Source organism: Sceloporus occidentalis, unplaced genomic scaffold (assembly GCF_023333645.1).
Source record: "Sceloporus occidentalis isolate IW3139 unplaced genomic scaffold, rSceOcc1.0.p SCAF_4, whole genome shotgun sequence".
NCBI classification, from domain to species: Eukaryota; Metazoa; Chordata; class Lepidosauria; order Squamata; family Phrynosomatidae; genus Sceloporus; species Sceloporus occidentalis.
In genome coordinates, this window is record NW_028316984.1 from 107,837,842 (window position 1) to 107,856,295 (window position 18,454).

General features: G+C 39.6%; 1 protein-coding gene across 8 annotated transcripts in view; it reads left to right on the forward strand.

Annotated features, from left to right (window-relative positions):
- The window catches only part of TEAD1 (TEA domain transcription factor 1), a 269,478-nt gene that overhangs the window by 187,685 nt on the left and 63,339 nt on the right, over positions 1–18,454 (forward strand). For 7 of the 8 annotated variants that reach the window (XM_089521204.1, XM_089521197.1, XM_089521201.1 and 4 more), the window contains 3 exons: positions 13,345–13,479; positions 13,689–13,735; positions 16,869–16,930. In XM_089521204.1, the coding sequence (XP_089377330.1) occupies positions 13,378–13,479; positions 13,689–13,735; positions 16,869–16,930 (211 nt within the window). In that variant the 5' untranslated portion in view covers positions 13,345–13,377. Of the gene's footprint in view, positions 1–11,138; positions 13,023–13,344; positions 13,480–13,688; positions 13,736–16,868; positions 16,931–18,454 lie in introns of those variants that run through there. The other variant, XM_089521203.1, reaches the window with a different exon arrangement.

The window sequence follows — 18,454 nt, forward strand, 5'->3', positions numbered from 1 at the left end:
GGTGGCAAAACAAAAACATTTGAGACTGTATTGATGGCCCACTTTGAGAGCAGGCTGTGTGGTCACTGTGGTCCCAGGCTGATCACAGCTCAATCACAGGTGGAACAGACAGAGGCCACTCCTAGCTGCCCATCTGCTTCACCCCTAAAAGTTGTTTCCCATAACTGAATGTCTGCTTGCACAACAGCAAGATCAAGTGCAATGGGAAGTGGTTGCCTCTTCCATTCAGCTTCCCCACAAACACCCCAAAAATGTGCTCTGGAGTGCTGGACATCCTTCCAAACCGTTCAGAAGGATAGTTCCCAGAACTGCAAGAAGAAGTCATTGCTAAAGCTAAATGGTTGGAGATTCATGACTGATAAAAGAAAGTACCTCTTCACACAGGCAAAATTCTGTGTGGAATTCACTGCTACTAGATAAAGGGATGGCTGCCAACTTATATGGCTTTAAAAATAGATTGGATAAGTTCATGTGGGAAGGATTACGGAAACCTTTGGTCTGATCCGTCACATTGCTTATGTTTTTAGTATCATTTTATTCAGCAGAGAGTCTCACTCTTCGAATAGGAATGAGAAGACCTACAAGTAATTGTTACTAGCCTTTTCCAGGGCTGATGTTGGTCAGGTGACACAACAAACTGTCTCTTGCTTGTTCCTTCACAGCCTGATTCTTCTAAGGAGCTGCCCATAATATATATTTTGGTCTACCAGCAAAGATTCAATCAGACCCCTGTAAATATTTTGTAACACTAAAACAAAACAGGAAATATTTCTGGGATTTCTATGAATCTACATCATATTCCAGATTTGCCTCCATGTCAAGATGATCAGACAGAGAGGGCAATAAAAACTTGAAATAAAGGGTAGAGGATAAATTAAAGGGACAGTGAAAAAAATACGTTTCCTTTTATTGTCTGTATTTGACGGGTAAGGAAAAAATGCTGCAATATCATAATCTACCCAACTCCATAGAGTTAGTTTTCTAAGTTGGTTTGACTGAAGTAACTTGAAAGGTTATTTGGTTTAAAGTAAGATTCAAGGGCCCGTTACAGACGGGCCTCTAAGTACGTGCTGAGCGCGTACTAGGGTTAGGAAGCGGCGGCGCTTCCGCACACCCCCAACCCTAGTACATGCTCAGCACGTACAAAATGGCGGCGGCCATCCCACATGGCCACCACCATGACTATGTCACTACCGTGCCGCCTCCAAATGAGGCGGCGTGGTTGTGACGTGGGGCCGCGCGAGGGCGCCTAGTGTGCCCTTTCCATGGCCCTAGAAGGAGCTCCATTTCGGAGCTCCTTCCAGCTTTGTGTCGCTGGGCGCAGCCTTTAGATGGCTGCGCCAGCGACACAGAGGATAAAGGGGCCAAGCGGCCCCTTTCTCCTCCTCCCCGCCATCGCCGGCTGTCCTTGGGGCTTGAAGCCCCAAGGACACCCCTTTCCAGGCCGCAGAGAAGTGGCCTTTTGCCGCTTCCCCACGGCCTGAAAAGCGGCGGATCGGGGCCTCGGAGGCTGCCGTTCTGGCAGCTGAGGCCCCGATACACCGGGGAAAGGAGCGCTTACAGGCCGCCCCAAAGGGGCGGTTTGTAACGCGCCAAGGTGACAAAGTCTCCCCATTTAGTACTATTTTATGTTACAGTAGCATGAAGTATTTATGTCAGGAGTTGTCCTTAGTTTAATGATTTCTCTCTTCATGCATTGTTATGGTTCCATCAGTATTGCTCTCTTCTTTTCATAGAACAAGTGATAGATTTCTTAACTACAAGCATAACATGCATTCCTCACTATTTTGATGACTGAAAGTCAGGTACCTAATTCCTACAACAATGATAGGGAATTCTCCGTGGGCCATATTGGGAAACCAGATTGGGAAATGTCAGATTAGGGTCTTCTCTACATGAGTGTTTCACTCCAAATTCCTCCCAGGCTCACTGAGTCCTGTTGACATGAAGCAGAGCCAAAACCTTGAATTAGATCTGAACTATCTTCATGATGCCCACACCTGATTTGAGGCTTCCCCCTAACCCACATTTTTAAAACCTCACTTTTTGCTGTGGGTTTTCAGCTCTTCGCAGCAATGGCAGAAGCTGCCTTTTCACTCACAGTCATTGCAAAGTGCTCACAACTGCCCCTGTGAGCATGAGTCACTCTGAGGTCAGAACAAGTTGTAGAGTGGCTGGGCACCTCATTCTGACTTCAGCAAGGGCACCAGGCCACAAACAGACCATGTGGGAAGGCCCATCATTCATTGCAACAGCTGAAAACCCACAGCAGGAAGAGAGCAGGTAAGGGGTGACTTCAGGAGGAATTTGGATCCAGGATACTCTAGGGACAGCTTGGAGTGTAGACCCATTCTAGATCAAGGAGCTGAGGATACCCTTCACCTGGACTAAAGCGCTTTTTGCAGTGAGGTCTGCATGATGAGTGGTCTGGAGCAATAGTGAGAAGAGAGACATTTTAGGTAAATAAAAAAGCAGCTGCCCAAAATGGCTGCAGAAATTAGTGCTGCTGTAACTCGTGAAGAGATGTTTACACTCAAATGGCACAAATAGGAGCCCCATTCATAATTTTACTTATGGGGAGCATTTATTTTGAACTTGATCAAAATTGAATTAAATTGGCACAATTACGAGGAGTTCATTTTATTAATACTAAAATAATTGTATGCCTCAAGATTATTTATAGCCTTAAAATCAGCCTTTGGAAGTATTTGCTTATGTCAGTTTTAAGTTTCAACTACTATCTGTTATTCAAACAAAATTTGTTCTAAAGCTAAAAGCTAATTCTGCCCATATACATTTTGAATTGTGTTTTGGGATAAATTGCATTTGATTTATGATACTTCAGAAAATTCAGATCTGAACAAATTTGTATTTTGAACCTAGCACCCTTACTATTTCAGACTGATAGTACACGGTTTGGATGTCATGGTGTATGTATGGTGGAATCAAATACACAGGCCCTACCAGTCATATCACACACATAGGTGTTGTACATGCCATCAGGCTCCCTGTTTTGACCTTTTTTTTTTTTTACTTCTGTAGGCTTTGTTTAGTTGTTATGAACATCTGTATATAGGTGGTAAATATGATCCAGCAATTTGCTCTTCCTTCTGTGTGCCATGTCATATGAACAGGGCTAAGCTTCCTTTGTGCACATTGCTCAATCCCTATAGGGTAGGGGTGGGGAAGGAACAATCTCTTGCCTGATACAGCCTCCAGATTCCACTTTTGTGGCCCCTGAAGCCTCCCCCCTCCACTGTCTCCTCAAGCCCACCAGCTCTTGCCCCCTCATTTGCCAACAGTGTTCTGTACTCTTACACTGTGTAAACGTTAGGAAGAACCTCTAGACAACAAAAGCGCTTTGACAGTGGAATATGCTGCCTGGAGTCTTCTTTGGTGTTTTTAAACAGAGGCTGGCGGGCCATCTGTCAGGGATGCTCTGAGTGTGCATTCCTACATGGCAGCAAGTTGGACTGGATGGCTCTTGTGTTCTCTTCCAACTCTATGCTGAAATATTTTATTTATTCATTTATTTATTTATTTCTATTTTAACCATTCTGAATAATAATAATAATAATAATAATAATAATAATAATGACTTATTTCTAGCCCACCCAATCACGGAGAATCTGGGTGGGTTACAACAATAAAACACATCAAGTTATTACAATAAGATTAGAAAAAAAAAATCAAACCCTAAACCTACCCCCCCATACCCAACATTAAAACAGAATTAAACAATGATGATATAGCATTAAAAACATTAAAAACATTCAATAAAAAATAGACATAAAGATAGGCAGGGAAGAATAGGCAGATGAGGGGGCAAATATCTCTATATCTGGGGAGCGTAACTAAGTTGGAAAGCCGTGCTGAAAGAGATCCATCTTGAGTGCTTTCTTAAAAGCTATCAGAGTGGAAATATGATGGATCTCCTCTGGCAGGTCGTTCCATAGTTTTGGAGCAGTAATAAAAAAGGCCCTCTGGGAAACTGATGTTAGCCTAGATGTTTTTGGCTGTAGTAGATTTCTTCCAGAGGACCTTAGTGTGCAGGACGGACAACAGGGAAGAAGGCGTTCCCTCAAGTATTCCCTCAAGTAATACAATATAATCAACAGAGTAATTGTTTGCTTGTAATCTGTGTTAGCCTAAACTAACAGATTGTAGCATATTAAAACCAACACTAAAATTGTCATAAATAAAATCTCAAAATCCATGCCACTTGTTTGCTTGCTCCCACTGCTGCTCCTGAGAGCAGGAATGGCTAAACAAACTGCAAACATTCCAGTCATGTTTAGTGTGATATGTGAATGGGTAATTTTGGCTCCCCCCCCCCCATGTTAGAACCTATTGTTTGTAACTAAACAATACGTTAATGTTTCCCAAGAGCCTTGATTTATTATATGGTCAATGAAGGCCATAGTCTGACTGAGTAAATAAGAACATTGTCAAGTTACCTATATACAAACTTAACAATTTATGAAAAATTTGTACACAATTCTATTGTACATATGGCATAATAGAAACACTTATGACAACCTTAAACATAGATATGTGAAAAGGTTTATACCTTCTGATCCAATTTTGAAAATGTTCCATGAACTCTTGAACTACCACTGATATTTTTGTTCTTGGTTTATTTGTTACTTCTTAACATCTCACTTAAAAATGCCACAACTCTTCCTTTTGTACTGGTGTGCCATGGTACTTGGTTTTCCCAAATTTTCCCAGATCAGTTTCTGTAAATGGGTTTTTGGAAAAACACACCCAGATGTGAATATTTTCCCTCCAAATATATGAGCAGGTGTACAGATACTGAGGTAGTGATTTTATCCTAAAAATAACTAAATCTTTTTGCTTTCCAATGTCCATTAGCATATTTTTTAAAATTCATTAAGGTTAGCTAATTTTTTTTTTAAAAGATGCCTACAACTCACATGTGTGCAATATTTTAAAATCCATTAGTGTACATTCCACACTGCCTGCATGTAATAAGAAAATACTGTTGACAGTTAGGATGCCAAAAATAGCTCTGTATAGCTTCTTTTTTATATATAAAAAATGAACAATGATAAAAGCCTTGAAAAATTCCCTTTGATGTGAATGGAGTCTTCTCCATTTTGAAATACAATAAGATGAATTAATTGCTCCTCATTAGGCAGCAAGTTGGGACAGCTTTGAATGTGCATTCTCTTTTTAGCACTAGCTATTGCCTGGCTGAAATAGCCAGCTTTTGTATTTACTACTGCCTCCTCTAATAATAAGCAAATTGGAGATCATGGCTACAATTATTCAACTGTCTTTTGTCCAGAACAATCGTAAGCTTCCATGGTTTGTTTATCTTTTTTAAAAAAAATACAGAAAATAATTTCAAAGGTTATTCAAATCAATATAATATGTGAACAGAAATAAGATTTGCAAAATTACTTATTAGGAAACTATTTTCTGTTAGTGTTTTCTGCTTTACTATAAAAATCCATTTCAGTAGCAAATTGCAGTTTCTTTGGTTTCACATTATTTTTTTTAAAGTTATGTTGTGTTAGATTTTCTCTGTGTTAATGAAAATGCATAATGCTACATGATTTCTGATTCTTAAAAACATTTCCTATTTTCTATTCTTTTAATTATACCTAGGAAATATTTTCATTTAATACTCCTGCTTTTCTGCCTGGGATACAAAATAATTTGCATTGTTTGGATTATTGAATGATTTCACATTAAGATGGTTTTGAACATCATGGCAAAATTTCCTAGTTTTCTTGCTATATAAAATTTCAACAAGTTTTTCACATATTTTTTTTAATAAATGGAATGAGGTGTATTGACTGTGTTCCACTTGTGTAGATGTTTTACTGTCTAGATGACAAACATTGCAGGAGCTCAGCAAAGCCACAGCGGCGGCAGTAAAAAAGCCAGCATTTTTACGGCTCAAAAAGGCGCAGCTTTCTGTTGCTTCTTTTTCACTGGCAAGTGGCCAGTTGGAGTATGGCATGCAGTTGCCACAGCCCTAACCCTACATTCAAAAGGGCGGCATCAAGTCGCCCCTTTATAGCCATCTGTTTTGACCCTCAGACCCTGTAGCAGACCCAGTAAGAGCAAACAAAATGGCAAAAGGTTGGGAGTAGCTTGCCTTCACGGAGGCAGTAAAGTCCCAAAATGTTTGAGGCTTTTGAGCTTAGGAAAAGATGATGGCAAAAGAGTGATATAAAATATGTTTATAAAATTAGGACATACGGACATTGACAAAGAAGGAAAAAAATACTGTTTCACAATTCTAAATCAACCAATGAAATTGATACAGCAGATTCAGGAGAAACAAAACATGTCCATCACATAGTACATTTATTGTGGCATTCATTGCCACAAAGTGTTATGGTTTTAAAGGAGAATTAGATACATGCATGGAGAATATGTTTATCGATTGCTTTCACCCACTGGAGCTAAAAAACTCACCTTCCTGTTACAGAGGCAGTATGCTCAAAATATAAGAAGCTTTTTGGGGGAGGGGGGGGGTTACAGTGCCTTGCTTTCCCAAAAGCATTTGATTAGTCGTTGTATAAACTACTTTATATGTACTTTATACTTTAACTAGGCTTTATATTTTTTACTTTAAGGATCCTAAATTTCAAAGACATAACACTTAATACTAAAGTTAAGATCATCCATGTCCTTGTATTCCCCATCATTATATACAGATGTAAGAACTGGACAGTAAAGAAAGCAGATAGAAAGAAAATCAACTCTTTTGAGATGTGGTGCTGGAGAAGAGTGCTGAGGACACCATGAATAGCCAAAAAGACAAACAAATTGGGTCCTAGAACAGCTAAAGCCTGAACTTTCCCTGAAAGCCAGGATGACTAAATTGAGATTCTTATACTTTGGATGCAACAAGACTGATTAGAAAAGGCAATGATGCCATGAAAAGTGGAAGGCCACAGAAAGAGAGGAAGTCCAAAAGCCAGGTGGCTAGATTCAGTAAGGGATTCCACAGGTCTGAGTCTGCAGGACATGAGCAGAGAGGTAGAGGATGGGAGGTCTTGGAGATAGCTCATCCATAGAGTCATCATGAGTTGCTGTTGACTTGAGGGCAGCTAACAACAACAACCTAGTTTCACTGAACCAACAGTTATCTCTCTGATCATACTATCTAGCACATACCTTCTTTCCACTCCATTTTATTTACATTTTCCTACTATTGCTCTTCTTATGCCACTTCATCTTGTTTTTACTCAGGATTGATGTTCATTGCCATCCTATTGGTCATGCAATTTTCCAGGCAAAACCACTTGTTCTCAGTTACATTCTTTTAGACTTATTCAAACTCTGTGCTTCTTTTCTTTCTTCACAAACTCTTTTCACATTCAAGTTCATGTGTATATTGAATATATAGAGAGAAAGCAGGACTGTTTCAGTTGATGCCACTGTTTGATTTCCATACATTATGTGAAGGTGAAAATAGACACTTCTATCTGGAAACATTTCATGTCTCAAGGGTTCTGGAGGATCTCAGTTATCTTTGCATTTATCAGTGAATGCACAAAGAATCCCTATGCCTCAACTTCAGCCAGCTACAGGGAGGTTTTGAGCTATATCAACTGTTGTGACCTTTCCCCCCTCAGCATGTTCACTTTACACATGGAAGTGAATACAAGGACTAACTACAGAGAATCAGAAGGTTGGCTAGGGAGATGATGCTACTTAGTCTATCTCCCCCCCGGCACAAACTTTTCTCAGACTAGACATATTTCCCATTTATTCTGAGACTTAAAAAGGGAGGGAGGATCTTTTGAAATAGAAGGGCCTAAATTCAATTCTAGGTACAGCCAAAGTAGTTGCATTAAACAATCATTGGCCCATTCCGCATGGGCGGAAAGTACGTGCGCGGCACGTACTAGGGTTAGAAAGGGGCGTCCTTTCCAGACGCCCCTAACCCTAGTACGCACTGAGCATGTACAAAATGGCAGCGCCCATTCTACATGGATGCTGTCATTTTGACGTAGCAGACGTTTAGTGTCTGCACATCTCAGCACCCTTATGATGCCGCAAGTGCACCATTGGCGCCTTGCGGCGTCATAAGGGCGCCACAAGAAGAAGCTGCATTTTGCAGCTTCTTTTTGTTGCGTGGAGGAGTCACGTGGTTTGGCCACTGGGGCTCCTCCGCGCAGCAAATGATGGTGCCGGCAGACCACCCTTTTTGGACAGTCTGTAAAGCACCATTGAAACCCTGCTAAGTCAACATTTATGTAAATCTCATTGATCCAAAGGGTCTACTCTACTGGCAATTGGATTTAGATGAGGTTGTGTACCAAACATTTTCTCTATTTCCATCTCTGGTCTCATATAACAGTTCCCTTCCCTCTCAGAAGTGGGAGAGTATTTATAGAGATCCTGGCCCATATAGAAAAGTCTGAATATGACACAATTTGCTTTATTTTCCTTCTGGGAACAGGACATTGCTATGGTTCTGTAAGTTCCTTTATTTAAAAAACTGCTACTCAGAAGAGGGTTTTTTTAAAAAAAAATATATTGTTGAGCTTTGAATACAGAAAGGCCTGAAGTTCAAAAACAAGCAATTTGTAAAAAAAAAAAAAAAAGAAAGGAAAGAAAGAAAGAAAGAAAGAAAGAAAGAAAAGGGGGGAAAAGGGGAAAAAAGGAAAAAGGGAGAAAGTGTTTTTAAGGAGCATTGTTAAGGGAAAATGCTGCTTTATTCCAAGGTTTAAAATTTAGGTTAGGCTAGAAGACCCATACTGGAAGAGAATCAGCCAAGGCACATTGTTACAGGAAATAATGTTAGCAGTATTGGCACCAGTATTCTATCAGAGAGTTTTAAAGCACATCCATGTAGGCTGAATTTCTGTTCACATTTGCACTAGTGATTGCATAATTTCATTTGACTCCAATTAAGCTATTTCATATTTATTGCAGCATAACTGACAGTAGAAAGAGACTCTTATTTTCTTAGGAAGCCAAGGTCCTGATCGCTTGTGTTCATTAAAGATCCCAGTGCACTCAGAGGTGGAGAATACGGGTGTTAAGTCATGTATCTTGGCCAAATTCCAGTTTAGGTAATTACTGCTAATCTGCCTGCCTAAATTCCCCATCCAGTTTTAATTGGATGTAGTCTTCTCCACTTGCTGCTCAAACTGTCATGAAGCATTTTAATATGTGATTAATCAGTTGTTATGAGTTACCCCAGAAATAGTTGCATATCAGATGAAGGAGGAGGATAAAGAGGAAGTAACAGCCACCTTTTCATTATGTAAAGGTGAAATGATAATAAAATCATGGACTAACAAGGACCTGGATTTTCTCATCTCTCCCCAATAATTTGTTAGACTTCTGTATGCACCAGCTCATTTACAATTTAACTGTATAATTCAGATTGCAGTGGGTCATCAGTGGTGATGAATGAAAAAACACACATACCTTGGCAGAGGCCACTTAAGGCAAGAAATAGTTTAGGAATACAAGCTAGCAAGCAAGCAAGCCGTCTCCTGCAAGCAAGGCTTGATGGAAAATTCCTTCCTAAGAGGATACATTTCTAAATGCAAGTTCTGTTATTGGGTTAACTCCAGTGCACCCCTATCTAAGAGAGAGAGGTACTCCAGAAGCCCTCTTGATATATTATACCTGCAAGGTGTATGTCAGAATAGCCATGGAGCATGGGAGTATGCATGCTGGCTCTGCTCATAAAAGCTCTGAATGGCAAACTGAAATTAGGTAGAATGGTCAGGAGATCTACTTGCATTCAGGTTAAGATGAGTAGCACTTCACCTCAGACTTTGCTGCTCAACCCTGCAAGTTCAGGGATTGAGTGGACAGGACAAGCATTCATGAGGATATTAGGGGAAGTGCCAGTAGGCTATGACCCTTCTACCAGTTTATATGGCCATTTCAAGACTAACACCTTAACACAGAAAATATTTAAATAAAGCAACTGAACATTATTGTTTTGGGGTTGAATCTGGATCATAGAAGGATACCATAAAATAAAATTTAATGAAATTATTGGAAACTCGGGAGTGGAGGACAGAGAGTGATCTTGTGAAGAAGGTCCTGAAACAGGACTCACTAGAAGCATAGCCTGGTGAAATACTTAGAACTGTTGCACGCTCATGCCCATCAGGCACATAAAGGATTCGGGGGCACCTAACATTGTTCCACCAGTTATCAGCCATCATAGAAGCCTCTCAACTGCCCAGACCTAGTTCTGAATACTGCAGGAGCTAGGTCTGTTGGCCAGCCTACTTAAAGGGCTGCATCTCCAGCACCAGGTTTAGTTGGTGGTATAAATGCATGTGGCCCAGCCCAGACAATCAGTGTGCTAGTTTATAGGTTTTGGCTGAGATATCATCTGCCCCAGGAAGAACAATAGCCATATCATGATCTTATTTCAAATTTGCCATAGAAGGAAAAAACCTCTTCCCTCTTAGTGTAAAAGCAGATTTCCTTTCTAGTCATTCAAAATAATAATGTGAGATCCAAAGGTTTAGCAGCCAAAAATAGGTCAGGTTGTGCCATTAATCTTTTGAATAAGTATTCTTGTATCCCTGCTGCTGATAAAAGTATGGTTTCTTCAGCAGCCATGTTCCTCTCAGCCAGTTCCTTTGGGACTGTGCAGGCACAGATGGGTCCACAGGTGTTAATGTCACTTCTGAATGTATTAACACCTGATCAGGTTTCTGTCTTGCATTCTGCACAAGATGGAGAGGATACTGGTACTGGAAGCAGCTTCTCCCTCTGCTGCCAGACCCCCAGTAATTTGGTTTCAAATAGAGAACCTCTTGAGTTTTTAATACAGACATTTTTAAAAGTTTCCAAACAGATAGAAGACCTGAAGCTGCCAAACTAGACATTTAATTTTATCAGCATGTTAGGCAATAATATGATTAGTTATTTTATTCTCTTGATGAATCAGCTCCTTGGTGAAAATGTATTATCCCTTTAAAACTATTTATTCAAAATAATGATGAACCCCTTTCCATTTTTATCTGTGCTATAGCATATTTTGCTAATAAATTGCACTCACACAGAAGCCTTTTAACAATTTTTTTGTTGTTACACCCAGGTAACAAGTATGGTAAGTATTTTTTCAATAAAGCAAGCATTATATACTTCAGCTGTGCTTGGCAGATATTTTCTTTTCCTTTTTTCCTTTTTTTTTAGCCAGCTTTAATTGTACTGTTAGCCTGTGCTTTTTCTAAAAGAGCTGTTCAAGTGAAGAAGCTGCTCACTCACCTTCTCATTCCTGTGTATGGGCTTTCAAGGGAATATGTGTATGACTTTATATACCATATTGGATGGCATGCATTACTGGCCAGCATGCTTGCAACTTTGCTTGTAGCAATGAATCTGACTCTTAGTGCTCGTGTTCCTTCATTTATATTGCATCTTACACACAATGTTAAGTATTTACTAAAACCATTATTTTTTCCAAGGGAGGAAATATATGACATGAAGTAAGGCACTTAAGTTGCATTAATTCTTTCTATTGCTCCCAGCCCAAGAATGATCCTATTAAAAGATCTGGAGCAACAAAATGTGGCTTCATTTATAAATAAAACACAACCTGTTATTTTAAAAGGCATAGCTAGCAACTACATCTCCTTTTATTTTCAATAAATCCCAGCAGAGGTTGGCAGGGGGGAATTTAGCTAATCTGGATTTGGACCCCTAGTAGGATGTGGGAAGATTTACATTTTTTCCTTGCTGTGATCTCAACTCAGGTTGCCTCCTTGTATGTGCAATCTGTAAATTATGATCTGTTAAAATACAAAGAATTATTTTAGCAATACCAGTTGCAGGTGTGTAACTCTCAGTCTAAATTGTGATTGTGTGGATGACAAAGGAATGGGTTTCCCCCATGCACTTTGAAGCAGAGCTATATAGATGCTAGCTGCATCTTTAAAGTAATATACATTTTGGGTCTGAATCTGTACTGAGTTAGTATCTGGAACAGGACTATTTCTCCCTTTCTAGCCTCCTTCATGCATATCTGCAGCCACATAGGATCCCCTGCAGCTAGTGGTCTTTGTGTATGAGACTGATACATCTCAATGGGAGGGACTGATCAAATGCATTTTTCCCTTTGCACTTGGTTTCTCCCACACAATTCTGTTATTCATGCACAACTTCCTGGTGTTGACATATCAGCCCTGTACTAATAGATAATCAAACATGCAAATTTCCGAAGTGTGTGTGTGTGTGTTATGCAATAGGAATGGGCCCTGATGGTGCTGTTAGATTAATGGCACTGCTGGTCTGCATTTGCGTTGAATTTCAGTTCTTATAACACACACATAGCACCTTCCCTTAGTTTGGAAGAGACTGGAAGTGGAAGTAATGTAAAAATTCAATCCTTCCAGTTGGTGACTATACAAATAATCTGTCAGGGACTAGGACCTGAATCCAAACCTTTTGGTCTGAGGCTGTGACCAACCCATAGGCCAAGGCCATTTTGCACCACAACTCCCAGAATTCCCAGTCAGCATGGTTGCTGGCTGGGGGGTTGTGGAAGACATAGTGCAGGGGGGAAAAGAGCTTATCCAAGGTCTAGGCCTACTTTAGTTGATTTCCCAGGGGTTGTTGGCTCCAATTCAAAGTCCTACATTATCATTAGATGGATCTGTCCTTGTTTAAGAGCTGACCCCCATCCTTCTCAGCAGAGCAGGATTATCAGCTTCTTGCAGTTAGCATATGCAAAATACAGCAATCAGCGTCAGGTATAGATCTGAAGAACACACTCTAAAGGTCTGTGGGTGCAGTGGCCTATGGTATTGTTGGCATTTAGGATGGGAGAATCTTACTTCCTTCAGGCTGCCTTTCAGCATACTCTGCAACTGAATTAGCTCTCTACTTTCTAACATAATCCATTACTGAATTAGAACAGTCCCTGTTGAAATAGAATGTTTCCTAATCTGTGGAAAATTCCTTCCAGGTGTCCTACTTTGTGGGTCAAGCCATTAAAAGCACAATCCAACCTAAGCTGAGGATTTTTAAATCCCATGGATTTCAATAAAAGAGTTAAGCACATATTTAAATCTCTTCCTCTAAACTTCCATTCTGGTTTCCGTATCAGAACCAGTTGACTTCCTACTTTTTTGCAGTAGAAAACTATACTGTATTCAGTGTGAAAGTGATTCACAATAAGAGAGAAGTTGGGTCTCCAGACAATCTTGAGTGTATGTGAGCCCCCATGCTACGTTTTTATGCATGGTATGCTTTTATTTTGCGTATTTCCTGTGCCTTTTTAATTTTAGTGAATGTGCTTTTTAGCTGTGCTTGCTCACTGTTATTTTTTGTGTCCAGTTCATTAATGATTACTTTGTAATTGTCATTTTAAAGGATCAGACCGCAAAGGACAAAGCACTCCAACATATGGCAGCCATGTCGTCAGCTCAAATAGTATCTGCAACAGCGATTCACAATAAGTTGGGCCTGCCAGGAATTCCTCGTCCCACATTTCCTGGAGCACCTGGAGTAAGTTAATTGGCTGCAATAAAAGTACATTTCAGAACAATGATTGGCAGGAAATGAAGTCTAGATCAATTAATTTATGCATGAAAAGTACTTCCCCTCCCATTATAAAATTGTTTGGTGGGGAAAAAAGCAGGGGAAATATGCTGTTAAAGAAAGCAAAGGAATTGAAAGTTGTGTTTTTGATTTATTTCCCTTTTTATTCCATCTAGTTTTGGCCGGGAATGATACAAACAGGACAACCTGGATCTTCACAAGAGTAAGTTTGAGAAATACCATACTCCTATGTTTTCAAATGTGTGCTTGTGTGTTTGCACTAGTATACATACATAGTAATAAGCTCATTTAAATAGACATATATCCAAAATAGGGTGCACCTTTCCAACAGATGTCAGTGTCAGAGACTTAAGCCAGGCAATTTAAAGCAAGTAAGGTAAAAGGGGAGGATAGATTAGCCTTTTGTACAGCAGGATTTTTTTTTCTATAGTCAGTATTAGTAGTTTTTTGTGGGGGTTTTGGGCTATGAGGCTGTCTGTGTTCTAGAAGAGTTTATTCCTGATGTTTGACCAGCAGCTGTGGCTGGCATCTGAGTCAGTATTAGTTCCTGAAATGTAGATGTGTTGTAAAGCATTTTTTGCCTTTCTGTGATCCCACATGGCATGACCATAAGATCAAAGATCATTTTGATTGAAAGGTGGATTCCCTATCATACCAGTTTATTGTGTTTTAACAAACAGCCATTATAAACAATTACCAAAAATAAAAACCGGAAAAAATCAGTACAATTTAAATTTATGCTAATTAATCCTTAAAAGTAGAACAGTTTTTCATATCCCATTAGACTGTATAGCATGTATTTGTAAAGCTTTGACAATAAATTTTGACATACTTCTCTGCATTAGACATCAAAAAGACAAGCTTTTACAGGAGAAGACCTCCCCTTAAGTGGTCTTACAAAAAGGATAAATTTATTATTATTATTATTAACTTTTATTTATGAAGCGCTGTAAATTTACACAGCGCTGTACATGCAATCTTTTTAGTTAGACGGTTCCCTGCCCTCAGGCTTACAATCTAAAAAGACATGACACAGAGGGAGAAGGGAGTGGTGACGGGAAAGGGTAAGAGGTCCAGCAGTTCCTCTCAACCTCCGAGGCCTGGACCAAGGCAGATGGACAGGAGGGAGGGTTTGGCTTCAAAATGGAAGGTTAATCATTATCCAGGGAAAATACATACTCACAAGTAGGATAATACATATACAGTACATAGCAATACAGTCAACAACAGAACATCAGATAGTAAGCAACAATTATGCGATGTCTGGGAAGGCTTCTCTGAACAGGATGGTTTTCAACTCCGTTTTGAAGCTGGTTAGAGAAGTGATGACTCTTGCTTGTGGGGGAAGAAGGTTCCAGGAGTGAGGGGCAGCAAGTGAAAAGGGGCGAATCCGGGATGGGGCAGAGGAAATCATGGGCTGAGACAGGAACCCTTGACTACCAGAACGGAGGGCCCGAGTGGGAAGGTGTGCAAAAATGGGTAGCTGCAAGCTACCCCTTCAGAGTGGACTGTCGAGCCACTTACACATATTGGCCTCAGTGAAAACTGCTTCCCTCCCGAGTTAGTAGCAATTTTTGGAAGAAGTGTAATTTTTGAAGGTTGAACAAGTAAGCTTAGATCCCACATGTCCACAGACAAATAAATGTAGTTATTTCTAACATCATAGTAAATAGAGTGTTCAAGCAGTCTGTGAATTGTATCTTCTGTTGACAAAACTTTCCCCTCCCATTATAAAATGAAATCACAACCACATACTCTGTTCTTTATATGTCAACCCATCCAATTGCCATTGGAAGAAAATTTAATCTTGCTTGTATAAACGCTACCCCTATTTAAATATTTGGCAAGGTGGATTCAAACTTTTCAGAATTTGTTTCAGCTTCTTGTTTCTGCATTTATGTGATCAGGAGCAAATTTTTGACTTAGGCCTTCTTCAAACTGGCCATTAAGGCTGGCCTGGGGGTGGAATCAGGGCATCAGGTCCACATGCTGCACACCCTGACTCCACCCCAGGGTGCCATGTTGCCTTGTGCCGCTCCACATGGTGCGCAGCATCATGGCACTCCTCCGGCGCTGCATCCATATGATGCAGTGCCAAAGGAGCACTGCAAAGATGTGGCAGCGTGACTATGGCACTCTTTCCAGGGCACAAAAAGGAGCTGCTTTTTGCAGCTCCTTTTCGTGCCCTAGAAAGGCCAGATTGGGGCTGTGGTGTGTGGTTACTGCAGCCCTCATATGGCGCAAAAATGGGTAGCTGCAAGCTACCCCTTCAGAGTGGACTGTCGAGCCACTTACACATATTGGCCTCAGTGAAAACTGCTTCCCTCCCGAGTTAGTAGCAATTTTTGGAAGAAGTGTAATTTTTGAAGGTTGAACAAGTAAGCTTAGATCCCACATGTCCACAGACAAATCCATTCCACCTATTCATCTATTTCTTTGCATGCATTTAGCATCCTTTTTGGTCCTGATAGAACTGATGTGTAATTGAGAGTGTGATCATTCTTGCTGTTACAGCAGGTTTAATATTTAGAGTTAAGAAAAATACTGTATTCAAAGAACAAAGGGATTTCTTAGTTTCCATATAGCTACAAATACTGCATTTTTTTTGTCTCCATATCCAGCTTTATATCAGAGCCTTCACTGAAACACAGGCAATAAATAACTAAATGAATGTGATGAGAGGAGTTGAACATATGTGTGCAGTCCTGAGAACTGCCCCAACTATACTCCGTGTTATGATGCTGCCAGAGGGTCATGACCAAATATCCCTAGGGTCATTTGCTGAATTTCATGAGACTTCCCAGCACAGTTTTGTACAATGTCTTGATCTAACCTATGAACCTGGATGCTGACATGACCATCCCCATTGGTACAGTATGAGCAGCTGTTGGGAGAACTGGAGTCACAGCCTTCAGTGACCCTAGGTTCGATTAGGTCACTCTGGCAGCCTGAGTTTATTTGGCAACAAAGGAAAATTCCTGTTACTTTAAATTCCCCAAGTTTAATAAAATGTCAGTGCATTACACATGGAAGTGCTTGAACGTTGTAGACTTTGGGGTATCTGTACTCAGGGTAAAGTGTTCCTTTGCTTTGATCCCTACCTTCTACTAATAGTTCTCAAAGCATTTCATGTATACCATGAGTGTTATTCTTCAGTGGTCCTGTTTAAGACCATGGCTATAAGGAATTTAAGAAGCTCTGCTCTACAAATACATTTAGAATAAACAGTACTTGTGTACTACACAGCATATGCCACAGAATCCCAAGGATGTTTATTTTTAAAAACATTATGCTTTTAGTAGTGTCTGAACTCATTGTCCAATGGTTTGTTTCAGCATAAAGCCATTTGTTCAGCAGGCCTACCCTATACAGCCAACAGTTGCAACCCCCATTTCAGGTAACATGTTCAGGTTTATTCATTTCTTTTGGGATTATTATTATTATTATTATTATTATTATTATTATTATTTCAGCTTTGGTGCATTTTGCTGTCTTTAAATGTATACAAATTCACTGGGGAGTTGGGTATTATCTTTATATGTTATCACAAATGAATTTATACATTATGGGATTATGTACACAATTATTTGCAGGTTCATTAGAGATCATAGAATATGCATGTAGATCATGTAATAGTACCACCAATGTCTGAGTGCAGCAATGACCTATTAAGTATTTCAGAAGTCCTCACTGTGGAAGAATCAATAAGAAGGTGGCACACACCTCTCGACTTTTTAAACTTAAAAGTGTACTCACCTGTCTTGGTGATGAGAAATTAAGCTAGATAATTAGGTTGATCTTATACCTGGTTTCATAAACATTTATTTCTCCCTTATCTGTAGAGACATACCATAGATATCAATAGGCATTTATCCTTCAAGCTAATAATGTGGCATATAGTCTTTCTAGATAGCAATAGCAAGTACATTTCTATACCACTTATCAGTGCACTTAAGCACAACCGAATCAGTTTTCAATGTATAAACTAATTGCCCCCAACAAGCTGGGTACTCATTTTAGTGACCTCAGAAGGCTGTCAAGCTGAGTCTACCCTGAACCTCTGGCTGGTATGTGAGTGGTTTGTGAGTGAGTGGCTGCAGTACAGGCATTTAACCACTCCACCACCAGTGAATCTAGAATCATAGTATTTAGATTTTGTTATATTTTTGTGTTCACTTCAAGATAATGACCTACAAGATAATGTGGAGTAGTAATATTTTAAAACACAACCTTTAAGCAATGCAGGAACTACAGAAGATAGAGGAACAGGATATTTGTTGCTTTGTATATTGGTTTATCGAGAAGAATGAAAATGCTGGATAAAAACAACATAATATCACAAAAGCCAATAGAATGCAAAACAAAAATACAAATTGTACAGTTGTTCAGCATGTATAGATTCAAGCAACTAAGAGGAAGCTAAAAGCAGTTGCATTTCTAAAAGTACAGATTGAGTATCGGTTATTCAAGCTACTTGGGACCAGAAGCGTTTGGAATTTGGGCTTTTTTAAATTTTGGGAATATTTGCATATACATAATGAGATATTTTGGGGATGGAACCCAAATCTAAACAAGAAATCCATTTATGTTTCATATACGTCTTATACCTCCATGTATCTGAGGAAGTAGAACAAGTCTACAAAAGTTCATGCTACAACTTAAATTACTTAGTTAATCTCAAAGGTGCTCTAAGTATTTGTTTATGCCAGGGGTAGGCAACCTTTTTGAGCCGGGGGCCGGGTTGCTGTCCCTCAGACAACTGGGGGGCCGAAGCCAAAAAATAAATAATTTAAAAAATTTTAAAAAAATTAAATATATAAATAAACCAGGACAAATGTAGGACAACATTTTCAATTGGAGAACATTTTTTTTTAAAAAAATGGAGGACACGCGAAAAAATTTGCTGATTTTCTAGAAAATG